Consider the following 27,345-nt stretch of genomic DNA (forward strand, 5'->3'; position numbering starts at 1 on the left):
GATCTCTTTCATGCTCTTAGCCGCAATAAGCATGACATCAACATATAATAGCAGATAAACAAATGATCCATCCAGAAGCTTTTTGAAATACACACAATGATCATACTCACTTCTGGTGTAGCTCTATCCCATCATGAAAGTATCAAACCTTTTGTACCACTGCCTTTGCGACTGCTTCAGCCCGTACAAAGATTTTCTCAATTTGCACACATGATCTTCTTTACCAGCAATCTCAAAACCCTCTGGTTGTTTCATGAAGATCTCCTCCTCTAAATTACCATGTAGAAAGGCTGTCTTGACATCGAGCTACTCTAGTTCGAGATCAAATTGAGCTACAATGGCCAATATAACTCGTATTGAGGTGTGTTTGACAACTGGTGAAAATACCTCATTATAGTCCACACCTTCCTTTTGAGAAAATCCCTTGGCCACCAATCGAGCCTTATATCTGATACTATTGGATCCTGGAATTCCTTCTTTCTTTGCATATACCCACTTGTATCTAATTGCTCGCTTTCCCTTGGGCAACCTAACAAGTTCCCAAGTTTGGTTCCTTTTAAGAGATTACATCTCCTCGTCCATGGCTGTCTTCCACTCCTTGCAATTATCATCTTGCATTGCCTTGTTGAAAAAAGATGGCTCATCTTCTTCAATGTTCAGAGCATAGGCCACCACGTCTTCAAACCCATAGCAAACCGGTGCTTTATATGTTCTTCTTGCTCTGCCGCTTGCCAGAGATTGTTGTTGTTGTCATACTGATTGCTGTTGTAATCGCTGATGCTCATTATCTAGGACATTATCAGCTTCACTCATTGATGCCTTTGGAGTATTCAACTCCACCTCTACCAAATCTCCCTTAGCCTCCTCTTGCACGTCCTTCTGCTTGTGGGAAGCTGGCATAGTAGATTCATCAAATGTCACGTGTCTACTGATCACGAACTTATGCACTTTAGGACACCATATTCTGTATCCTTTCACACCACTTGCATATCCCAGAAAAATTTCCTTTTTAGCCCTTGGTTGAAGCTTATCTTCTGTAACATGAAAATAAGCTGCACAACCAAAGACTCTAGGAGAACTGTAATCAGCAGATTCTCCTAACCAAATCTTATGAGGAGTCTTGCAATTGATAGCTGTGGAAGGTGATCGATTTACAAGGTAGCATGCGGTGTTTACTGCCTCAGCCCAAAACTCTCTACCCAATCCAGCATTGGATAACATGCATCGAGCCCTTTCTAATAGGGTACGGTTCATTCGTTCAGCAACCCCATTTTGCTGTGGCATTTTCCTCACCGTGAAGTGTCTTGCTATACCTTTGTCTTAGTAGAACTTCATAAACGGCCCATAAGTGTATTCACTGTCGTTGTCGGTCCTCAATCGTTTGATCTTTTTACCAGTCTGCTTCTCAATCATCGTCTTCCACTTCTTGAATGTTTCAAAGACTTCATCTTTACTCTTCAAAGTATACAGCCATACTTTCCGAGAGAAGTCATCAATAAAGGTAACAAAGTACTGAGCTCCACCTTTTGACGACACCCGTGAGGGTCCCCATACATCAAGATGAATATAGTCAAGAGTACCTTTTGTGCGACATATGGCTGTCGTGAACTTCACCCTGCATTGCTTGCCGAATACACAATGCTCACAGAAATCCAACTTGCCAGTTCTCGTTCCCCCTAGAAAGCCCCGCTTGCTCAACTCTTCCAAACCTCTTTCACTCATATGGCCCAAACGCATATTCCATAAGTGTGTTGAGGTTACATCACTATCACCTGATGTTGAAACTGCTACTCCACCCGTCACTGTATCACCAGCAAGATGATACAAATTTCCCACCTTGCTGCCTTTCATCAAGACTAGGGCACCACGAATAACCTTTAGAACTCCATTTTGCTACACAATTTTGCAACCGTTGGAGTCTAGAGCACCCATAGAGATAAGATTTTGTTTCAATTTAGGAACATGTCTCACCTCAGTCAGGGTTCTCACAATTCCATCATGCATCTTGATTTTGATTGTTCTGATCCCCACTATTTTACAAGCCATGTCATTGCCCATCAAAACAGTGCCTTCAGTACTCTTGTAAGAAGCAAACTAGTCACGGTTGGGACATAAATGAAAGGACCATGCGGAATCAAGAACCTAGCCTTCGGAAGTACAGGAAGATGACACGGCCAAAACATTTCCATTGTCATCGGAATCGCCTTCTACAACAGCTGCATTCCTAGCATTAGAGACTTTCTCTTTCCCTTTATTTTTGAGCTCAGGACAATTTTTCTGAAAATGCCCTTCCTTGTGACACTCGAAACATTTTAGTTTCTTCTTTCTGGATTGTGATTTGGATCGTCCTCTTGTGCTGAAACTAGACTTCTGATTCGATCAATTTTAGTTCAATTATAATTATGAAATATGTGTTGCTACCAAATTAAAGAATTGAAATGATTATTCCATTCCAACTTCTTCTATTCCTATTAATACCTATTCATTTTTTAATGGAATACCCATTCCGTAAACCAAATGGAGCTTACATTAAGTGAACTGAAATTACATGGCCTTTCCAAAGACTTGAATGAAGAATTCTTATTACTTCCATCAAACACTATCGAGGATATAACTCACTGATCGTAGCCTCATTTGTTGACGCTTGGAAGGATTGGTCAGATGACACATCTGATTCGGCGGTGGTGTGCATAAAAAATGCAGGCCGAGAAGGCACCGATAAAGTGATAGAGTTACTGTTAAACATGAGAACAATTGAAGCCATAGTCGGTCTATCAGCTACATTTTCTTGAACACATAGCAAGCCTATGTGGATGCATCGCATTATTTCAGATGTTGAGCTAGCTCTCAATGTGGGATCGATAAGGTTGGATGCTGTTCCTTCCCTCCAATTTCGCCATGCCTACAAGATAATTACATGGGTAGACATAGTATCACTATCAATGTCATGTGCATTAACACTAGTGCCACTATTATTGGCAAAAGGAAAATTTACCCAAAGATAATTGTACTTACATAGCTAAGAAGATCTTCTAAATTTTCCCCTATGCGGAAATAACTATTTTTCTGCCCAGACGCCATCTCCAGAACTAATACACCGAAACTAAAGACATCAGTTTTTACAGAGAAGTGTCCATGCATTGCATATTCTGGAGCCATATATCCACTGCATGAGAACATCAGTAATAGCAATGTTATTTGACTGGCAAAATATTTGATAGGATTTCTTTCTTCCAACAAAATAACGCTACTCATATATAATAGATAATTCAAAGCATGCAATACTATCGCTAATTTTGTATAGATTTTGTTAGGATACTTACTAAGTTCCAACGATTCTTCTTGTATTTGCATGAGTTTGATCTAGTACAAACAATCTCGCCATGCCAAAATCTGCAATTTTGGGATTCATCTCTGAATCTAGTAGAATGTTACTAGTTTTGAGATCACGATGAATAATACGAAATTGAGAATCTTCGTGAAGATAAAGAAGCCCTCGAGCAATGCCATCTATGATTTTGTAACGCCTCTCCCAATCCAAATGCAAACGTTTGATTGGATCTACATATTCATTCAAGTATATCAATCTATTGAATAAAGATATATCCAATTGTGTTCAACCTAACATGCAATCTAAAATAAATAAAACATTATGAGTAGAATCAACTATTTAAGGAGACGTATTTTAATTGTACCAAATAGAAAGCGATCAAGGCTTGCATTAGGCATGAGCTCATAGATGAGAAGCCTTTCGTTTCCTTCCAAGCAAAAACCTAAGAGCCTAACTAAATTACGGTGTTGAAGCTTAGCCACTAGCAAGACCTCATTCTTAAATTCTTGATCACCTTGTCCAGAACCCATAGACAACCTTTTCACCGCTATTTCTTGTCCATTCGAGAGCATACCCTAATGAAAAGCATGTTGAATATATTAGATGTAACCCTTAAGAATCCAAGATTAAAGAATGGCATATTATAATTTATATGATATTGATATTTCCAAATTACCTTGTAAACTGCACCAAATCCACCTTGCCCAAGCTTATTTTCTTCTGAAAAATTCTCTGTAGCAACTCTAATTGTAGCAAAGTCGAATTGCAATGATTCACCACTAACAATTCCATCCACAGCTTCACATGAGAAAGAAGTTAATTAATACATCTGAATTAGATATATAACTGCATTGAAAGTAGCATATGTATATATCACGTATATAGTAATAATTGTCTGATTTTGGTATTTATTAAATTATTTTTATATTTTATAGAAATAAAATCCTTAATAAATAGGACATTTTTAACTTACTTTCAACTTTCTTCCTTCGCTTTTTCACTCTTAAATAGAAACAGACGCAGGTGCAGATTATTAAGACCACAAAAACAACAACCGCCACAACTATAATGATAGTTTGAGATGAGTTACTCTTCTTTCCTGCAAAAACCACAAATCCGTCTCAATAAAGCATTCTGAATTTTAAATTTATCATAATTTGCAAATAGTTTTGCAGGTGTGAAACCAACCCCACCTTCGTCCAAAAAGAAAACGACGAAAAAAAGTGGAGGCATGTGCATGAATAATTAAAAAATAGCCCCACTTAAGAAAACAGAAAAAGAGAAAATAAAAAATAGCCCACTTGGAGAAATTGTCGTGAGTGACAGCCGTTTTTTTTTTTTCTTTTGGGTATTTGCTATATATGTTTTAAGCATGTGGCACAACCCGAAGTTTGGTGGCTCATTATGAAATTTTGAATTCGACTCGATCTAGCATTCCACTAATATATATCCAGGGGCTCGATCACCATGTTAGGGTTGGTTCTGGCGTCGCATTCTTGCTCAGACAGATGAAGCGACTGCATGTATAAAGTATATACTTTTGATGTGTGAAAGTTTGGCGGGGTTGCATTTCCTGCTGCAAACTTATAAAGACAACAAGGTCCTAAGATGCAGGTCAATCGTTTGTGTTTTGGCCATAATTGGGAATATTGTGAAACCCATGGTCAATTAATTTTGGTGTTGGAGGAGAGGAGACCATATAGGAATGAACTAAATGTTGATACCATCGAATTGATGCATGGAGTATGTAGGAGAAAGAAGTCATTAACAAAATTAACAACAATTTAACCTTTAGACTTGCTGACTCTTGCAAGTGAATTTTTCAAAATACTCTCATCCCAATATGTTAAGGTGTTGTACGTTATCGGACCTCTGTACATGGTTGGGGGACGAGTGTCCTCCAAAATTTTTTAAAACTCTTTACAAAAGTACTATTAAGTCTACTGTTACTACTTATATTTCACTTTTTGTCTACCTAAATTACTATTTTACCCCTTTAAAATTAAAAGAATATAACTTTTACGCTGTACAAAGAAGTAAAAAAATATTAAAAAGTCATGTATCAAAAGAAACTGCAATTCTTTTTCACATGACATGTAGTTTTTCACACTGCACAAGGCTGCACTTCTTGTGCAGTGTGAAAAGAAATGTGGTAACTTAAGGCTTTTTGTTTATTTTATTTTTCTACCGGTAATATTAAAATGACTATATTAAATTAGTTTTCTTCTCCTTAAATTTTTATTTTTAATTTTCATCCCCCTCACTTAAACTTTTGTTTCGCCCGGTTGTTATCAATCCACCTTTAGATCAAATTTAATTAAAATTAAGAAGAAAAATAAATTAAGAACTAATTAATAATATCAGCATACTGAGATAGTAGCGGGATGGAATGAAAGTACGCTGTTTAGACTTTCTGGTAGAATAAAAGAGGAGAATGGAAGCATACCTTCAGCTGCTGCAGGAGGAGGAGGAGGAAGATAGGATGATGATGGCAGTTCAGCGGTAGTATTGTCATAGAATCTGTAGTCCTCATACCTTAAGTTACAGCTGGGTGTAAGAACTCTCGCTCCTGTCGTATCGCCACAACATTCTGGAAGATACCGGATAGTCTGATTAAGGCAATTGCTGCATTCTTGCTCATCCAAGTCAGGAGTGCACTGCAAAAGTGCATATAGATTGAAGTATGTGGAGTTGGCAGCTCCAATCGCAAGCTTTCGAAGGGAATCACCAGATGCAGCTTTACTTCTTAGGCCATCCAGCAAGCCCGCAAGCACTTGTTTGTACGTCCCACTCTTCTCCGAGACATTTGCTACGCTCATTAGAGAAGTCATAGGCTCAATTTCCATAACACCAAATATGGAGTTGTTCGCGTATCGCACTGTGCAGTTCATATACCACATGATGCCCTCCTTCTCGTTCGGGCATAACACTAAGAGCTCGTGAGCAGACATATTGACACAACTCCGGCAGTCAGTTGCCGTGAGGTCTCCTCTGCAGAGTGCGATTGCGTTAACTTTGTCGGAGTTCTCTCCGGCAGAGTAATTGTAGAACCCATTATCGATTTGGCTTTTAGAAGAGAGGTTGGAAAGGAGGGTGTTGAGGTTTGCCCTGTAGGCACTGTTACTGCTAACATTACCATTTGTAGAACATTCGTGAAGCACGTAGGGATCTCGCTGCGCAATGGCGGGATTAACAAGATGTATGAGGAAGCCATAGAAGAAGAAAGAGAGTAGTCTTGATGAAGACCCCATTCTCAGTGCCCTTGTGTTTTCTGTGACATTGGAAGATTTTATTCTATGCTGCTAAGGAGTAAAATAATGATAAAGTTGCAGCAAAATAATGATAAAGTTGCAGGGGCTGCAACTTGCCACTATGTTCCAAGAAGCCCATGTTTATCATCTGAAACGAATCCAATAAGTTGAAAATATTCAACTTTGGCCTAATATTTCTTTATGTAAAGGAAGGCAAGTGGACCAGTTGGTACGGTAGGCCACGATTGGCTGCATACATTGAATTGGCAATCCAATTACTTGTTGATTTGATTATTGCCTTCTTAATCATTTTGCCTATATGAGTGACTTCTGATCAGATCGATAACTACTGATTACTTGTACATTTTTAGTATGTCTCTTAGTTTAAAAGAAAGTTTTAAGTTCAATTTAGCGAGTAAGACGGTAATCGAGTAGAGAACTATTAAATGTTCAAATTTGGTTCATTTAATTTTGTTTCGAACACATGCCCCAAAAATATAACCACGACTTCAGTAGCCGAAAGGATAATTGCCAATCATGAGGCTTACATGGTATTTCCTTATTCTTTTGCTTTGCTTGCATGCCTACATGAGAAACTTCTTTAGATCTGAAAATACAAATCAGCAAATTATGCATGTTGTTGGGGAATGTATTAATTAATGAACCAATTCGATGAAAGGTATTTTCTGGTTTGATCTAACTGGGCATGTAGGTCAGATCTCATTTGTTGTAAAGGAAGGAGAATGGGGAGCATTAGATTATTTCGTTATTTTCTTGTGTTAATGTTGGTCATGCTTTATCTAAATAATTGATAACCGTCCTTCAGGATGCTGTTTTTTCTTTTCAGAAGAATTTTGGCTTGATTTTCCTGCTTTGTTTTGCTTTCACAGTTTCACTTATCAAAAGAAATGCTGTTTATTTTCAATGCAGAAACGCAATGCAAAGAAGGCTGAGAGTGAGAAGAAATACTATGCAGAGAAGAAGTATGTCTCAGGAGACTAGCTCCAACACAGTATTTTTCGAAGATAATATATATGTTAAAACTTGATTCATTATTTTTCGAAGAATTCACTTGCTGTTCAATTAATGTATCAATTCCTTATATAAATTAAATTTGGTGACTTTGATTTTTTGTAAATTGATAATAATTATTGTTAAGATTTTATCATTTGAGTTAATTAAATATTTTAAAAATTTTATTGGAGTAGAATGGACATTTTATATGCTAGTCACTTAAGTTAATGAAAAATTAAATCCTAAGGCGTGATTTAAAGGGGTTAAAAAAAAATCAAATTCCCCACATTACAAATTTTTAAAGTTTATGAGCGAGACATTAAAAAATGTTTGATAATTAAGAGGGGACAACTGAAATTTCTCCGGAAGATAAACTTTTTAGAATATGTTACGTTCAAGTAAAGCTTGAGTTTGTTGACATAAGATAAGGTACGTACCTCTTGAGTAATTAGAGATGTGGCATGCATCTTCAGCTTGTAAATGCCTTGTGTGATGGCACAAGATACAAATCCCTTTACGTTTAATTGAATAATTGTTTAAATTAATGTTGCTTAAATTCATAGAATTCATTTGGGAAACATGGATTTGATATTGGAAGAGAAATCTACGCGTAAAACGCATGCTTGCACGTAATTAATTGCAGAAAATAATTGGTTTCGAGAAAATATTCTTTCTGCTAGCTCCCTTGTTATAATATTAACCAGTAGAAATTATGCAATCAAAACTCTTTTCTTTTTGTTTTTGGGGGACCGGAGCATGTGTGCGTCGTAAATCGCAAATTGCAAGCGTTATTTTATTGGGGTTCTGAAGAGAAAAATATTTTCCTCACATCCTTTTCAAGTACGTAGCCGACTAAAACGTCGGCGCATTACTACCGGGGCAAATCTTGGGGATTATTCACTAATTAAAAGAATTAGCAGCAAGATTGGACTATATATGTATGAAGTCAGCTATCCTCACTTATAGTATAAATACAACATATCCTAATTAAACTGTCAAGGATCGATGCTGCCCATACAGGCCAGCTTCCCCTTTTTTTTTCTTTTTCTTTTTTTTTTTTTTTTAATTAAAAAGGTGGGAAGGGGCGGCCAGTGTAGTTTTCTCCCTTGGGTGTTACCATCAGGGTTCCCACTCGCTGTGGAATATCCGGTTTGAGCCATAGCTACTGCCTAGGAAGGCGAGCTCATCACCACAACCCCACAAAGATGTGAGCCAGTAGAGCCCATTTAAAGTAGCATCTGGTTCACGCATCTACTACCGCAAGTGGATTCGAACACGCCACCACTAGGATGAAATGAATTCTTCTACCAACTCAACTACCACCCTTGTGGTAATTAGCCATTTCGATTGGTTAATCAAAGTCCCACAAATGGAATCCCAAGTAACTATTTCTAGAATTTGGATGATATTTCAAATTCTTAAAATTAATTTAATATTAATCAACTATAGACAGTCTTCTTCCTTAATCTCTGTGCTTTCCTTTTTTACTACAAGAGTTTTATATACTTTTTTTTGGCCACTTGTATTTCCTTCCTCGTTCAATAATGACGGGTCGATCGACTTTGACCCTTTGTGTTTACACTCATGTTTCACGTTTCATTGGCTCCGTATCTGGTTGCGTACCTAAAGCATACACATGATGCACTTTCTTTTTTAAAGCTAAAGAAACATGTGGTGGGAGAGCAGGAGGACTCCCTGCGTGGCCGCGCCATTAGTTTTGATGAGGAAATCAGATGACTGAATAACGAGAAGAAACGCAAAATTGAGGAATTAATAATTAAGGGTAAAGTCCACATACTCCCCTCAAACTACCACCCAATTGACAATGTTCCCCCCAAACTTTCAATTGTGACAATGTCCCCTCCAAACTACCAAAATATTGTCAATGTCCCCCCCAAGACTAGCAATAAGACAAAAATGCCCCTATAAATTTCTCAATAAGACAAAAATACCCCTATAAATTCAAAAAAAAAATTGATTTTTTTAAAAAACGAAAAATTTTAATTTAAAAATAATATTTAAAAAAAAACAATTTTTTTTAAAAACGGAAATTTTTATTTAAAAAAAATTATTTAGTTTTAAAAAACAAAAAATTTCATTTTACTAAACAAAAATTTTATTTTTTTTAAACGTAAATTTTTATTTAAATAAAATTATAAAACAAAAATAAAAATAAAAAAACGAAAATTTTCAATTTTTATAAAAAAAAAAAAATCGAAATTTTTTTAATTTTTTTCTTATAAAATTGATTTAAAAAAAATATAGTTTTAGGTTTTTTCTAGAAGTTTTAGTTTTCTTTTTTTTTAATTTTTTTTAAGGGTAATTTCATCATTGGGGGAACATTAATAATTTTTGGTAGTTTGAGGGGGACATTGTCACAATTGAAAGTTTGGGGGGGACATTATCAATTGAGTGGTAATTTGAGGGGGTTATGTGGACTTTTCCCAATTAATAATGATGTAATATGTTTTATCCTCGTCATCAACTTTAATATTAATATTTTTCAAATAAAAAATAATTTTATTAAATTTATCAAGATGATGACAAAGAGGCATGTATGCATTCCTTCATCTTGTTGGTATATATATAATCATTGATTTAAAGACACTAACGATGGTGACTTCTTTATGTACAAACTTTCATACTTCCTCCAAAGACTAGTGACAGTTTCTTTATCGATGACTTTTTTTAAGACTCCATCTGTAAGGGACAACAAATTAAATCGCATTATGGGCTTTTTCTTCAAGTTCGTAATTTCTTCCTTTGGTGATGGCACATCAACATCCAAAATATTCACCAAGCCTTGTTATCATCACAAAGCATGCATCTCGATGTGCCAAAAGTTAAAACCATTATGTCCATAAGCTCTAATACCAATTTGTTGTAGAAAGAATTGCTTAAGGAATAGTCCATCAAGAGCACATTAGTAAACATGTTTAGATATCACTTTAACCCAAAAGCTTAAGCTAATGATCGAGTTTGGTTCCAGTTATGTATATTAACTACTCACTTTAATTTGTTTATTTTTTCTTCAATCTAAGACTTGACACTAACATGTGCACTCAAAACAAACTAGATTGATAGGGTGACTAGTGAGGTTTGAGAGGGAGGGTTTTGGTGTGGAATGGTGGGAACAACAAAAAGAGAGAGAGAGAGAGAGAAAAGAGCTAAGAAAAATATATAAAGAATTTCCTATTTAAAATAATGAAACGTGGCTATGAAGAAGGAAAATAACACAATATCATTCATAAATCAGTATATTTTATCATCTTCAAAATAAAACTCTTGAAAAAAAAAAAAAAAAAAAAACAAGATTAGGTAGTATTTTTTATTTCAAAACAAAAATTGTAAAACATTTCTTCCATCAAATGCTAGCAAGCATATATCTCAATAATTGAAGCCTCATTTATCAAGGCTGGGACAGAGCTAATACTGCATGGATCTGACTCAGACTCTATAACCTCTAAGCTATTTTGTGATTGGGATGACATGTCTGGTCTAGTGCTACTGTACATGAGAAATGCAGGTTTTGTTGGGACTGATAGAGTGATGGAGTTGCTACTAAGCATGAGAACGACTGAAGCAATTGTTGGTCTCTCAGCAACATTTTCTTGAACACATAGTAACCCAATGTGGATGCATTTCATTATTTCAGCTGTTGAATTGGAGCTCATTGTAGGATCTACAAGATTTGAAACTGTCCCCTCCCTCCAATGTTTCCATGCCTGCAAAGATAATTTAAATGACTAGACATTATATAGGAGAGACTACTCTTTTACTTTGGCAATATCATTTGAAAAGAAAAGACTATGACAATATCATCTATATGACTAGCCACAATTTGAAGCCAAAAATAAATGCAGACAAAGATAATTGCACTTACATTGCTTAGAAGGCCTTCTACATTTTCTCCTTTAGCAAAAGAACTATTTTTTTGCCCACTTATTATCTCCAGAACTAAAACCCCGAAACTAAATACATCGGACTTTACTGAAAAGTATCAACGCATTGCATATTCCGGAGCCATGTATCCACTGCATGTGGACACCAAAAATATTAGTTTAATTAGAATTCTATCATTGCTTTTCATGTGCTAAAATTCATTGAATTCTTAGGATTTTTTACATATTGTTTCTAAGACACAAATAACTCATAGTATTACTTTATGAGTAATCTATACACTACACTTTTATTCAACTTTTATCTCACTTTCCTAATGTGGCACCATCAGTCACCCATTAGATTGATATATATATATATATATATATATATATATATATATATATATATATATATATATATATATATATATTAACAAGAATAATGCTACATTCTATACCCATATTCCATTGAGCTGATATGACAATACACATAAGCTCTTGGATCACTGTCACATTAATATAGTAGAATGAGGGTGTAAAATTTAACATTATTCTTTTAACAAAAGACAGTGTCACATAAGGAAAAGGGGATAAAAGTGTTGTGTATTCTGGCTATTACCTCTTACCAATGTTAATATACTTACTAGGTTCCAATAATTTTCTTTGTATTGTCTTGAGTTTGATCTAACAATCTTGCTGTGCCAAAATCGGAAATCTTAGGATTCATATTTGCATCTAACAGAATATTGCTAGCTTTGAGATCCCGATGAATAATACGAAATTGAGAATCTTCATGAAGATAAAGAAGCCCTCGAGCAATTCCTTCTATAATTTTGTACCGCATATCCCAATTCAATTGCGCACGCTTGATTGGATCTACAAAGTCAAGCAAGCATGCTTTTTTATTAAGCACGCATATATGTATATATTGAAGGCTAGATGCTTCAATTAGAAAGAAATTATTGTGAATAAAATTTAATCTTGAAGTAGAAGTGCAACCATACCAAATATGAAGTGATCAAGGCTTGATTAGGTACAAACTCATAGACCAAAAGCCTCTCATTTCCTTTCAAGCAAAACCCTAAGAGCTTTACCAGATTTCGGTGCTGAAGCCTAACCACTAATTGGACTTCATTCATAAATTCTAGATCTCCTTGCCCTGATCTGCTAGATAATCTTTTCACAGCTATTTCTTGTCCATTTGTAAATCTACCCTGAAAAAAATCAAATATCTCATGTTATATCATATGTAACTCTCATGAATTCATAATTTTAGACTTAACATATAATTAAAGATGATATGCTCTTCCATTCATAACGTCACATTACCTTGTAAACAACACCAAATCCACCTTCTCCAAGCTTATTTGCAGTAGAAAAGTTCTCCGTAGCAACTTTAATCATGTTGAACTCGATTTGCAATGATTCAGCACTACTCAATATTTCATCCACTGCTTCATATGAGCAAGTCAATATATACATCTGAATTAGATTTGTGCATTAATTGCCCAAGAAAGAGTAATGCAATTGCTATTTGATTTGTTCATACAATATTGTACATCAACAACGGGTTTGAAATCCTTTCTTCCAAACTGCAAACGCTACAAAAATTGTCTTCTAATGTAATAATGTTCGTTTTTGTTTGAGAAGTGATCACAAAGAAAACTCATATCTTTACAATTAGTTGCCATAATTTCTAGAAAAAAAAAAAAAAAAAAAAAAAAACTGATTTATTGTCTACTAAATGCATGGTAGCTATTTTATTTTAAAGTAATAGACAATCCCAAATTATGTCATATTCTAAAAGTGGCAAAAATTAACCCTAAGTATGCAATTACTTATTTACACAAGTATCCCTTAGTACGTAAAGTACTAGCATATACATCAACTACAACACAAATTGTCTGAATGTGGCATTTTTTCTTACTTAGAGAAATGATATGGTTAGCAACAAGGAAAGGTAGACCAATTTCTGACTTACGTTCATCTTTCTCCCTTGGCTTTCTCACTCTTAAATAGAAGGTGTAGATACAAATGATTAGTAAAACAGGAACAACAGTAGGCACAGCAATAATGACTGCAGTTTTAGATGAGTGACGTTCCTTTCCTGCAAACATCACAACGACTGCTTTTATTACAACATTTCTTCTAATGGATATAGTTAAAAAGTTATCGTAATTAATAAGTGAAGCCCAATACATAAAATATTTAATTGAAATGGGAAGTAAGTTATAGAGACAAGATTCGAACTCAAGATCTTTGTTCTAATATTATGTTAAATCACTACTTATTTTTTAAAATTAAAATTGATAAAAAATGATAAATTTAATCATTTAACCAATAATCTAGCAAACTGTAACAAACTGTAACAATGGAAGTGGATGTTAGAAAATACACATAGTGATCACAAGAGTGAATACTTGATATGGCATACTTATTTGACCCGAACGCATTGAGTTGACTTAGGACTTTAGATTAACCTAACAAATAACCAAATAGGGCTAAATAGTATAGGCCTATAGTATAACCAAATGGGCCTATGGCCTATACTATAGTATAGGCTAAATAGTATAGGCCACAGGCAATTTTGGTGTATATGATCAATGACATATACGATCAAACACCTCGTGAACATATATATAAGAGATATATATCTGTTATATATCTCTTATATATCCATAATCTTGTAAAAGTGTTTTGAAACATTGATCCAACTCATTGATGCATGTGTTTTCCTATATATGAAAATAATTAACCCTGTGAAAAAAAAAAAAAAAAAAAAAAAAAAAAGGAAAAGCCAAGAACAATGAATCTACCTATTTTACTATCAAACATATATCGCATGTCATGGATATTGGTAAAAGCAGGGGGCATATAGAACATATTTATTGGGAGGCTACGAAACAAATAAGATAGCTTTTTTTCTAAGGCGTGAAGCATGAATAGTACTATACCTTCTGAAGATGTCGTCTCAGCTGCAGGGTCATAGAAACTGTATACCTCGTACCTTAAATCACAGCTGGGTGCTATATATCTCCCTCCCTGCTTTCCATCACAACATTGTGGAATATATTCCGCAGCCTTCCTCAGGCAGTTGCTGCATTCCAGCTCGTCCAAATCAGGAGTGCACATCAAAAGTGCACGTATTGTTTCAAAATCTGGGGCAGCGGCGCTTCCCACAGCAAACTTGAGAGTAGAGCTTCCTGATGCAGCGCGGATTCTTAGCCTATCTAACAAGGGTTTTAGCACCTTGTTGAACCCTTCTACGTCGGACACGTTCTTTGTGTTGTAATAGGCAGATAGAGGGCTATCTTCCATAACACCAAATATGAGTTTGTTCGAATATCTCACCATACATGTTGCGACCATATGATTGCCTCCTTCTGGTTGGGACAATACTGTAAGAGATCGTGACTTGACTTGTTGACACAACTTCGGCATTCTTCCGTAGAGATGTCTCCTCTACAAAGTGCAATGGCGTTGACTTTGTCAGGGTCTTCTCCGGCGGAGAAATTGTAAAACCCGTAATCTATTTCGGTGTTGGAAGACATGGAGGCCAGGAGGGTGTTGAGGTTTGCCTTGTAGGTACTGTTAGTGGTGTAGTTACCAGTTTCAAAGCAGAAGTAAGGGTCTTGGGCAAACGTGAGAGCAACAGCATGGAAGAGAATGAAGCAGAAAGATAAAACTAGTCTTGAACAACACATGATCTTCGTTGATGTTCCTCTTCGCAGTACGTTGGGAAGATATTTCAATCTCGGAATCTATATGATCATCATTCCGGAAATTGTTATATATGGAGGAAAGGAGCGATGGACTTTATCGGAAACTTATACTGCTTCTTTATTCAGTATTCCAAGTGGCAAACACCAAAGTCCACGATATAGAAAATCTCGAGTCCGAAAGCTTTATTTTATTTTGGAAAAGAACAACATGTGGCTTTTTGCCTTAGAAGTAGTTGGCAAATAGTACATGCAATTTATTTATTTATTTGTTTTCATTTTCCATTTTGTGTTTCACAAATAGAGAGAACCATTGATATTATAATTAGATATTTTTATACTACATTTTTATCCCATAAAGATATTTTTAACTAATTTTTTATTTTTATTATTTTTTTTTTAATAATGATTGATTTGAAATTTTGAAGATTGTCAAATTTATGCAAGGAATAATTATAAGATTAAAATATAATTTCTAGTATTCCTCTTACTCTTTTAAGTGCTTTGGTAAATACTACCTCCATTTTTGCTAAATATGAACATAATTTCATAATTGATCACGATCGAGATGACTAATTCAAATTGATCTTGAGACAAATGGGAAATCAAAGAATCTAATTCTTAGTGGATAGCTAGCGCATCAATGTCACTGCCTGCCAAACACGAAATTTTGCCGTTCATGTCATAAGTTTTAAGATATCTAAATCATCACATGGGGACAGACTCAAGAGGCTAGGACATCATCAATCGCGATCAGCGATCGGGATCGCCATTTTCGCTGACTCTAGAATTCAAATCCACGTGAATTTCGACTAAGCAAATGATATCTATTCTATCGTTTCCCACGCTCTGTGTCGTTGGAGTTTTTGTTTTTTCCAAAAAGTTTCTCATCCCAGCAGTTGCTACAAGCATTTTATCGAACAGTACTGGAAGCCCCTAGCCATGGGCTGTCGTCGCAAATCTTGCAAACGATGTCTTTATCGTCGCATGCGGCCGTTGAAGCAGATTTTTGAATGGTTGGGTCCGCCGACAATGAGGACCATGCCACGTGGGATTGGGAGATAAAAGAGAGTAACAAATAGCATTACCCATGAAGGGAATAATTATCTGGTGTGAGCAAACAGTTGAGTGAGCTGACACTAGGGAGTCGACTAAGGTGTGAGTTTGGTTTTTACTTCGCTAGCATGGGCATCTCTTGAAGACTCCTTATGTTCTTAGTAGTCGAGCCCCATAGGCCATTAGTATTATGGTCCCTAACGAGCAAAGGCCTAAGAGCATTTTCAACGAACTATTTTGGTGAGCCAATTTGCTGAAATTGTCTAAAATAGCCCTCAATCTCACCAATTTGATGAGACATTTTTGGTGGGTGATCAGTATGTTATAAACCTAATATCCTACATAGGTGAACTATAATATTAACTATGTATATATAAACTTTTAAACATCATCCATTTACAAACTGGTTTTTCAGAGTGAGTTCTACTCAAAGCCAAACACAAAGTTACGAGTTTGAGCCAAGAATGAGGCGATCATTGTATATGGGCTAGATTAAAATACTTATAGGTGTGAGCAATGTTCACTCACCAAAAAAAATAAAAAATCATTAAAAATTTAAGTTTTTCTCTCCTCCATTTTCTATTTCCTTTTGGGTTTGGCTTTGAAAAAGAATATTTGAATGGAATAATAAAAATAGATTAGCTAAAATTGTAAAGCTACTTGGTATGCTTTAAAAAAGTGGATAATTAAAATCAAGAAAGTAGATTAGCTCTTTTATTTAGTAAAATCTAGTGAGACTATTGAGAATGCTCTAATAGGTTAGTTGAATCACTATTTTTTATTTTCATCTTTTTTGTTTTTTGTTTTATTTATTTATTTATGAATCACCATTTCAATCTCGTTGATATTGTTAAAATATTGATTCAATGATTAAATTTACTTATTACAATCAACTTAAAATAAAGTGGTGATTTAAGGTGTTTGACCTTGGTGTAGGGCGGTATGCCCAAACGATGTCGTCTTCTAACAGAGGTTTAAATTGCGTTAAGGAAGATATCATCGATCGGGAAATGGTAAGTGTCTATGGAAGCAATTGTTGGCAGAGCCAGAGTCGCCGGAAAATCATTTTTTGGAGCCATCTTCACTTCTAGTGTAAATACAACATCCTAAAAGAGTTAGCAGCAAGATTGGACTATGCATGAAGTCAACTATCTTCACTTTTACCGTAAATACAACATGTCCTAAACGGTCAACGATGCTGGCCATCTCTGTTAATGGTTAATGCCCGTCAAAGGGAATCGAAGTGCAGACTATTTTTCTAGCCTTCGGAAGATATTCAAATTGTTTAAATTGATTTAATGTTAATCAACTAGAGAATCTTCATCCTTTCTGTGCTTTCCTTTTTGACTAAACTATAGGAGTTTTATATTGCCTTTTTCTGCTACTTTTATATCCGTCCTCGTTCAATAATAAATGGTCGTGGTTGACACTTCTAAGACAAAACAAAAGCTTCAAAAATATAATATAGGGTTTATCAAGCGTCCGGTGGTGAGTGAATGTTGACATGGACACTTTGCGTTTACACTTTTTTTTTTTTTTTTTCTAATTGAAAAGGGGAAAAGGTTACAAGGGGGATCTTTACCACTCTTGATCCGTATGGATGAGAGAATAGATGATCCTATGGGAATGCTTCCAAACACTAGGTGAGAAGCAGCCCATTTAGCCAAACAATGTGTTCTAAAGTTAGCACTCCTAGAAACTTTCTCAACCTTCCAGCTAAAGAAAGAATGTAAATACAAAGAAATATCATAAATAACATTAGAAAAATTCCAACCCGCAAACAGCTGGGGTTGTTGAATAGCAAGGACTACATTGAGGGCATCCCCTTCAAGGATGAGAGAGTAAGCACCACAAGAAACCGCAGTATGAACCGCCAAAAGGGCTGCATGAGCTTCACCTAAGGCGACATCCTTCGTAAGAATTTTCTTAGTAGCAGCTCCAATGATATTACCATTTGAATCACTTACGACTGTGGCAGCCACTGCAAAATCTGAAGATAAAGCCACATCAAAATTTGCCTTAGTGGTACCTGGCAGAGGAGGAGACCAAATGGAGGACAAATTGGAATTAGTCCATGCTTTACGATGATCCGCTATGGTAGAAGCAATCAGTAAGAGAGACTGCATAGGGGAAGGATTAAGAGCTTGATGGACAAGCTGGTTCCTAGAAAACCATATATGATCCATGGTGATGGCAGCATGAAGTTGGAACTTACGGACTTCCTGAATGGGAATTGCAAGCTTCTGATGAGGCCTCAAAATAGCCACAATCCAATCTGCAAAAGGCTGCTCACAAAAAGCATCAGTAAGAAGGGGCCAAGGAGAGCTCCTCCATAAAATCTTAGCAAATGAGCAGTCAAGCATAATGTGAGAGAGAGATTCTTGAGGGCCTTTGCAGAATGGGCAACACCAAGGATCCAAATCAAATGAGTTAACAAATCTGGCCAAAGAAGCACGCACAGGAAGAATATTCCACGCCAACTTCCAAAGAAGATGTTTTAACCTATGCTGCAACTTCAAACCCCAAAGACATGACCAATCTTCAGGAGAGAGAGGAGAAGAACGGGAAGCCAAATCCTGAGAGGCTAATTCATGAGCTGACCTAACAGAAAACAGCCCCTTCGGAGAAGCAGCCCATGTCCACCTATCACTAAAAACTTCTTGAGATAAATGAATGTTTTGAATGTGTTGAGCTGAATTAGAGTCAAACAAATCACCCAAGAGAGACACATTCCAAGACCTTCCACCTTCAATCAATAAATCAGCAACCTCAAAATCTGGAAGATCCACTAGATTAGGATTAGGAAATTGACTTAGGAAATTGTTCAGTCTATTGCAATTTGCATACATGACGCATTGAGTGGCTGCGCCATTACTTTTGAAGAGTGTTGAGGTTCAATAATGTCGTTGTTCTGCTCACTTGGACAGTTCTTACAACATATCTTGCGGGATCCGATTTCGAATGCCATAAAACAATTTGGCTTCTCTCACTAGACACTAATTGGTTTTCAGATGAGATGGTTACAGGCCCAATCTAACAAATAGTATCAGAGCCAGGGTCATGGGTTCGAGTCGCACGAGCCTCATATTAAGGGAGAGATTGTTGAGGTTCAATAATGCCGCTGCTCTGCTCACTTGGACGGCTCTTAGAACATGTCTTGTGAGGTGCGATTTCAAATGCCATAAAAGGATTTGGCTTCCCTCACTGAACACCAATTGATTTTCAGATAAGATGGTCAAAGACTCGATTCAACAAAGAGGAAATTACACCGAAACACAGAAGGGTGAATTGCGGGAAGAAACGGAAAAATGAGATAAAATTGACAGAGGTGGTGATCGGTTTGACGGCTTATATCAAAATAAGAAGAGCAAAATATACCATTTTTTTTTCCTAAGCCAAAATGGTAGGAAATGGCGATCAACTGTAACTACTCTACCGTGTGACCATACTAGCACCTATTTGTTGGAAAGTGTTTAGAAATTGCAATTGTTTCCTTAAAACCAATTGATCCATAATTTGACCTAGTCCCACGAGAATATCCATAAAACTTAAGACGGTTAATACTAATTAAGCTTATGTTAGTAATTCTTCATTGTAGAGAGTCAAACTCACGCGTTAAAGCAAAATACACTTTATTTTCGATGTATTACCGTTTTATCGTTTTAACCTTTAAACACTAAGTATCAAAGTATTGTAAGGGTTTGTTTGATATTGCATTTGAGGAACCCAAATGTACTTTTAACACTTAAAAAGTCAGTATGAAGAAAAAAGTACTCGTTTGGTAAAAAAATTAAAAGCGTTTTTAAGGATCCAAAAAGCTTAAAAATGGCCAAAATGCACTTTTGGCAAAAGCTTAAAAATGAAGCTTTTGTCCAAAAGCTTAAAAATAAAACTTTTGTCCAAAAACTCTTTTTGACTTAAAAACTCTATTTCTCAAACGCAATCCCAATAAAATTCTAAGTAATTAGTGCTTCCTTGATCCTTTAGTTTATTTTTTCTGTCTTTTCGAACGGAATAAAAGTCAGGTGCACGTGATTTTTTAGCCGTTGAGCTCTGAAAAATGCTCCCGAGAATAAAGTGTTAAAAATATGAAAACTATGAAAAAAAAAAAAAGAGGAAAAACCTCATTGAGAGCCTCTGAGCCACCATGACCGCCATCACAATGGCAGGGACAAGAAGTCTTGGAAGAGCTTTATGGACAAGCTCTGTCTCAAGCGCGCCGAGGCTGCTTGGACCTCGTCCGTCCCTTTCCCGGCCTTGAATATCTCTATACAGAATACTTTACGGTATGTTATAATGTTAATGCTGTAATGTATTAGTTTCTTGTTTTGGTATGTCGATGTTGTTTTGTCTGTTTAATGGTTTGCTTCTTGTTGTACCTTCTACTTTCCATGTTGCAATGTTGGTTTGAAATCTCTACAGGGTACGTAGGAGATATCGCGTACCAACTGTTTGTATAAATTCCTGAATGAGTTGTGGTAGATGTAACTTGTGTTATGATCTATTATAATAGGACCACTTGATCCATTATTCAAACTAGCTTGAAATGACAGCAACAATACCAATAGTTTATAGAAATTTCTGAATGACTTCCGGCTGACTTAACTTGAGTTATGGCCTTTTGTAGTAGGACCGCTTTGTCAATGATTCAAACTTGAAATAACAAAACCAATAACAAGTGTTTGTAGAAATTTCTAAATACCTGACGTGTGTTATGGCCTTAGGATCACTTGACTTGATAGTTGTTATCCAACTAGATTTTGAACAAAATCAGAAGCAAACGATATATGCATTGAATTTCAAGTATATCAAAATACAGATAGTGTTTAAGCATTGCAGATACTTCCAGACGTATATCAAACTGCATCCATTACATCCAAAATAGTGCCAAAATAGCATTGTATGTTTAAGCAACGTACAACACCCACTGTGTTATCAAAATACCTCAAGTACATGCATATGTATATACAGTAATGTTGAAAAAAAAACACTAATACTTAACAACATCAACAAATTCCCTATGCATCAGTTAAAATACACAACCAGATTTATAAAAACCATCTGTAAATAACCAAATGTCACTAGAACATCACAGCTGCCACTTGGGCTTGTTTTTTTTATCCTCTTTGCCTTGAAATCATCTTTCTTGGAAGTTGGCTCAAAACCAGGTGGAATGTCATTAGTGCTTACAGGGGCCTTTCCTTTTCTATCATCCTTCTTGATTTTATCACTTTTGAAAACCCAATGATTGATTTGATTCTCTTCAAAAGAACAAGGACCAATTTTGGATTTAACCCTAAAAAAAAATTGTGACACCCCGTAAGGTTAGTCTCATATTGAGAAGGTAAATTGTCCATATTGACTGGATGGGATTATAGTTGTGCTCATGGGTTCTAAGTTTCACATTGGTTCCATACTAGGTGAAATTGGACTTTATATATGATTTTAAGGAGATTCAATTGCAACTTAACAAGTCCTTTTTATAGTGATAGCGCATAAATAGCTTGCATTTTCCCTGGTTTATTACAAAATTACTCAAAAAGAAAAAAAAGAATTCCTTACTAAAAACCATAGGTAGTAATAGTATTGTATTTTAAAACAAAAATTGTATAACATTATTCTCTCAAATGCTGGCGGGCATATAGCTCAGTACTTGAAGCCTTATTTATCAAGGCTTGGACGAAGCTGCTACTGCATGGATCTGACTCTGTCACCTTTAAACTATTTTTCCATTAGGATGACATGTCTTGTCTAGTGCTATTGTACACGAGGTTCTATTGGCACAGATAGAGTGATGGAGTAGCTACTAAGCATGAGAACGACTGAAGCAATTGTTGGTCTCTTAGCAAGATTTTCTTGAACACATAGTAACCCAATGTGGATGCATCTCAGTATTTCAGTTGTTGAACTGACCTCTAATGTGGGATCTATGAGATTTGAAGTTGTCCCCTCCCTCCAATTTTTCCATGCCTGCAAAGATAATTTAAATGTTCAGACATAATGTTGGAGAGACTACTCTTTGACTTTGGAAATATCATCTGCATTACAAGTCGCAATTTGAGGCCGAAAAGAAATGAAGACAAAGATAATTACACTTACATGGCTAAGAAGACCTCCATTTTCTCCACTAGCAAAAGAACTAATTTTTTGCCCACTTATTATCTCCAACACTAAAACACCAAAACTAAAGACATCGGACTTTACTGAAAAGTACCCACGCATTGCATACTCTGGAGCCATGTATCCACTGCATGTGGACATCAATGATATCAGTTTAATTTGAATTCTAACCAAGCTTTTACATTACATATATTGTAAAATTCATTGAGTTTTCATCCTATTTATGTGGGAGGGCTAAAAGCATTTTTGAGAACTTCTATATTGTTTCATATGACACAAAATAACTCTTAATATTGCTTTGAGTAATGATAGAAATCGCATTTTATCCTACAGCTATCTGACAATTCTGACCAACTATCTTACAATTTTGACATGGCAGCTTCAACCAATCCTCGAATTTGTCTTTTTGTCAAGTACTGATCCAATGATTGGGTTGGACTGTCATGTGAGCATTGTGAGATAGTTAAAAGATAAAAGTTGTAGTTTCTAGCATTACTCTATTGGTTTATATATAACATTTAGTATTATACTAGCTCTACCCTATGTTGATATACTTACTAGGTCCCAATAATTCTCCTCGTATTGCCTTGAGTTTGATCTAACAATCTTGCTGTGCCAAAATCTGAAATCTTAGGATTCATATCTGCATCTAACAGAATGTTGCTAGCTTTGAGATCCCGATGAATAATAGGAAGTTGAGAATCTTCATGAAGATAAAGAAGCCCTCGAGCAATTCCCTCTATAATTTTGTACCGCCTATCCCAATTCAACTGGGCACGCTTGATTGGATCTGCATATTCATGCAAGAATGTGTTTTTACGAAGCAAATATATATTGAAGACTATACTTCAATTCAAAAGAAATTACTATGAATAAAATCTAATATTTAAGTAGAAGTGCAACCATACCAAATATGAAGTGATCAAGGCTTGCATTAGGTACAAACTCATACACTAAAAGCATCTCAGTTCCCTTCAAGCAGAATCCTAAGAGCCTTACCAAATTTCGGTGTTGAAGCTTAACCACTAATAGGAATTCATTCTTAAATTCTATATCTCCTTCTCCAGAACCCCTAGATAACCTTTTCACAGCTATTTCTTGTCCATTTGGCAATAGACCCTGAAAAATTCAAATATCTCATAATATAGCATATGCAACTCTCATGAATTCAGAATTTTAGATTTAACATCATTTTAAAGATAATATGCTTTTCCACTCGTATTGTCACATCACCTTGTAAAGAGCACCAAATCCACCTTCTCCAAGCTTATTTGCAGTAGAAAAGTTCTCCGTAGCGACTTGAATCGTGCTAAATTCAAATTGCAATGATTCAGCGCTACTGATTTCTTCCATTGCTTCATAGGAACAAGGCAATTATACATTTGAATTAGATTTGTGCATTGTGCAAAGAAGAGTAATGCAATTGCTACAATGTACATCAACAATACTGACTTTTGAAATCCATTCTTCCAAACTCCAAATGCAACAAAAATGTCTTCTAATGTAATATTGTTCATTTTGTTTTGGAAGTTACACAGAAAACTCATATCTTTACAATTATCGCTTAGTACATAAAGCAGCACATACACCATTACAACACAAATTGTCTGAATGTGGCATTTTTTCTTACTTATAGAAATGATATCCTTAGAAACAAGGAAGGATAAACCAATTTCTAACTTACTTTCATTGTTCTCCCTTTGCTTGCTCACTCTTAAATGGAAGATGTAGGTGTAGATACAAATGATTAGTAAAACAGAAGCAACAGTAGGAACAGATATAATGACTGCAGTTCGAGATGAGTTGCTTTCCTTTCCTGCAAACACCAGGACTCTGCTTTTATTAGAACATTGGAAAAAAGTTATCATAATTACAAGTTTTGGAGCCAAACAATTTGTGTATGTAGAACAGAGGAAAAACAAAAGTACCCTAATAAAAACTTCAATATAGATATAACATCACAATCACTCATACTAACCACTTACCGTAGTTGACATGTGTGTACAACAATTTGTGATGAGCATAAGTGCATGCATGTGTGCCTTTTCTATGTAAATTGGTTGATGCAATGGCAATGGAGGTGGATGTTAGAATATACACATGTAAAGACGAGAGTGAATGGTTGATATGACATTATTAGGTCCGAACACATTGACTTGACTTAAGACTTCAGATTAATCTGAGATCTGAATTTATTTATTTATTTATATTTTTTTGACTGAGATCTTAATTTATTGTATCAAACTAACAGATAATCACATACATGAGGCTAAGTAGTGCGGTTTGAGAAGTGTAACATGATTATCCTATACCATCTGCTTGCCTTTTTGTTAGATGGGAAGAACTGTCTAAAATGATATCTAGAGTCATTGAGGTAACCATATATAGCAAACGTCTGGCATAACATCGCCTTTACCTAGTCAAATTGCAAAAGCGATTGGCAATTTTGGTGCTAGAGGACAAGGAAGGGAGGAGGCGTGGTGTGGTGTATTTTTTTTGTAATAATGGGAAGAAACTCCATACATGTAATTAATCACATGCTTATACTATGCTAATGCACAAGTAAATGTCAAGCACTTGAGCTATCCTCCACCCAAGAATTAAGTCAGATAGCGGATTTTTAAGTGTTGCCTATGCGTCGATAAAATGGCAAGATTATAATTTACCCTTGAAATTAATTTATGATACTGGCTCTTATGGAGAAAGGTGAACTAATGGTTCTCATGAACACGAGATTCATAATCTTGTAATGTGTTTTGAAAGAACAAAGAATCTACCAATTTTACCATCCAAGATATATTACATGTCATGGACATTGGCAAAAGCATACCTTTAGGTGGAAGCAGTGGTACTGATGGGAGGGATGGTGGTGGTGATGGCAGTGGGGATGGCGGTAGTGCCTCCTCAGCTGCAGGGTCATAGAAAGCGTATATCTCGTACCTTAACTCACAGCTAGGTGCCATATATCTCCCTCCTTGCTTTCCATCACAACATTGTGGAATAAATCTGATAGCCCAACTCAGGCAGTTGCTACATTCCAGCTTGTCCAAATCAGGAGTGCACATCAAAAGTGCATATATTGTTTGGAAGTCTGGGGCAGCCGCACTTCCCGCTGCAAACTTGTGAGTAGAATTTCCTGATGCAGCATGGTTTCTTAGCCTATCTAACAAGGGTCTTAGCACCTGGTTGAACCCTTCAACGTCTGACACGTTTTGTACGTTGTAGTAGGCAAGTAAAGGGTTATCTTCCATGACACCAAAAATGAGTTTGTTCGAATATCGCACCATGCATTTTTTGTACCATATGATTGCCTCCTTTTGGTTGGGACAATACCGTAAGAGATCGTTACTCGACCCATTGATGCAACTACGGCATTCTTCTGTAGAGATGTCTCCTCTACATAGTGCAATCGCGTTCACTTTGTCAGGGTATTCTCCGGCGGAGAATTTGTAAAATCCATAATCAATTTCGGTGTTGGAAGACATGGAGGCCAGGAGGCTGTTGAGGTTTGCCCTGTAGGTACTGTTACTGGTGTAGTTACCATTTTTAGAGCAGACGTAGGGGTCTTTCTGGGCAAACGTGAGAGCAACAGGATATAAGAGAATGAAGCAGAAAAAGAAAACTTCTCTTGAACAACACATCTTCGTTGTTCCTCTTTGTAGTACGTAAATTGGAAGGGTTTTAATCTCTGAACCTATATGATCATTCCGGTAGTTTTTATGGAGTAAATGAATGATGGATTCTATCGGTTAAAGTTCCCCTATCGGAAAGTTGTTCAATATTCCAAGCCTTGAAGTCCACAATGTTGAAAATTCCGAGTCTCAAAAAACCTTAGTCTGGAGATGGAAATGGAAAGCGTTTCAAAAGCGTTGTGTACTAGTGCTTATTGACTTAGAGCCTATTTGAGATTGTGTTGAGAAATAGAGCTTTTAATTCAGAAGAGCTTTTGGGTAAAAGCTTCATTTTTAAACTTTTGCCAAAAGTATTTTTTTAGCTATTTTTAGGCTTTTTGGACCCTTAAAAGCGCTTTTAATTTTTTTTTATCAAACGAATATTTTTTTTCTTCAAACGGATTTTTTTAGTATTAAACGCACTTTTAGACCCATTAAACACATTCCCAAGCAAACCTTTAGAAACTTTTGAGTTTGGTTCACGCCCCGTAGTCCAGTCAAAAAGAGAGAAAACAGGTAACGATAAGTTGCTGGCAAGGACCACCAATGCTCTGGTCAAGGAGCAAGACAGCACGGTGCACACATCAGCCGGAAAAAAACCTTCCTGTTTTCAGTCACAAACACCAGCTGCAGTAAAAGGTATAGCCATGGTCCACCTGCTACTAATGTGAGTGCATGAAACTTGGTTTTTTTTTTTTTTTTTTTGGGTCCATTGTTTAGTTTTGATGCATAAGGATTCCTGTTGTCAATCACGAATTCCAGCTACAGAAAAAGGTATTGGCAATGTGACATCTACCAGCGTTGCTGCTAACTGCTAAGGATGCTCAGCCACCACCTTTACAGCATGGTTTACATCTAGAAATAAGGAAACAGAAGTGATTTATCTTAGAGTCAAATCTCCAACAACAAGCTCAGCTGAAGGGAGGGTAGAAAGAGTTATTATACCAACAGTAAAGAAGGGAATCCAGCCGATGAAATCAAAGAAACAAAAGAAAAGACCGGATTGGCAGCATATACCAACTTTTCAAACAATTTTTTTGTGCTTTTGCGAATTGTTGAGTGTTGGTTGTTATTTATGGGACAAGTCCAGTTGTTGGCACTTTCTTGTCGATCACGCGGCTGGTTATTAACGCAACTCGCAACTAACCGCTATCCACACATGCAGATGTGAAATAACCGCATCGCGGTAGTATCGCCACTTAAGAAAATGCCAAAATTTTAGGACAAATGTGACAATCACGTTTTACCGGTAGAGGGGTCTTTTTTTTTAAAAAAAATAATAATAATAATAAATTGCTCAAA

The 27,345-nt window shown here is 36.0% G+C and overlaps 2 protein-coding genes and 2 pseudogenes across 2 annotated transcripts; all 4 read right to left on the minus strand.

Annotated features, from left to right (window-relative positions):
• Positions 1–2,481: 2,481 nt before the first annotated feature.
• Positions 2,482–6,617, minus strand: LOC132170038 (cysteine-rich receptor-like protein kinase 26). The gene is made up of 7 exons (XM_059580957.2): positions 5,778–6,617; positions 4,305–4,430; positions 4,008–4,129; positions 3,696–3,906; positions 3,324–3,561; positions 3,016–3,166; positions 2,482–2,902 (listed from the first exon to the last, which is right to left on the minus strand). The coding sequence occupies exons 1-7, from the start codon at positions 6,580–6,582 to the stop codon at positions 2,600–2,602; spliced, it is 1,956 nt and encodes a 651-aa protein (XP_059436940.2). The 5' UTR covers positions 6,583–6,617; the 3' UTR covers positions 2,482–2,599.
• A 4,350-nt stretch (positions 6,618–10,967) lies between these two features.
• On the minus strand, positions 10,968–15,181 carry LOC132170057 (cysteine-rich receptor-like protein kinase 26; annotated as a pseudogene).
• Positions 15,182–17,891: 2,710 nt separating this feature from the next.
• On the minus strand, positions 17,892–19,101 carry LOC132170039 (uncharacterized). The gene is made up of 2 exons (XM_088515811.1): positions 18,027–19,101; positions 17,892–17,968 (listed from the first exon to the last, which is right to left on the minus strand). The coding sequence occupies exons 1-2, from the start codon at positions 19,099–19,101 to the stop codon at positions 17,892–17,894; spliced, it is 1,152 nt and encodes a 383-aa protein (XP_088371937.1).
• Positions 19,102–21,880: 2,779 nt separating this feature from the next.
• On the minus strand, positions 21,881–27,135 carry LOC132170040 (cysteine-rich receptor-like protein kinase 26; annotated as a pseudogene).
• Positions 27,136–27,345: the final 210 nt, after the last annotated feature.

Source organism: Corylus avellana, chromosome 1 (genome assembly GCF_965113065.1).
Source record: "Corylus avellana chromosome 1, dhCorAvel1.hap1.2, whole genome shotgun sequence".
Taxonomy (NCBI): Eukaryota; Viridiplantae; Streptophyta; class Magnoliopsida; order Fagales; family Betulaceae; genus Corylus; species Corylus avellana.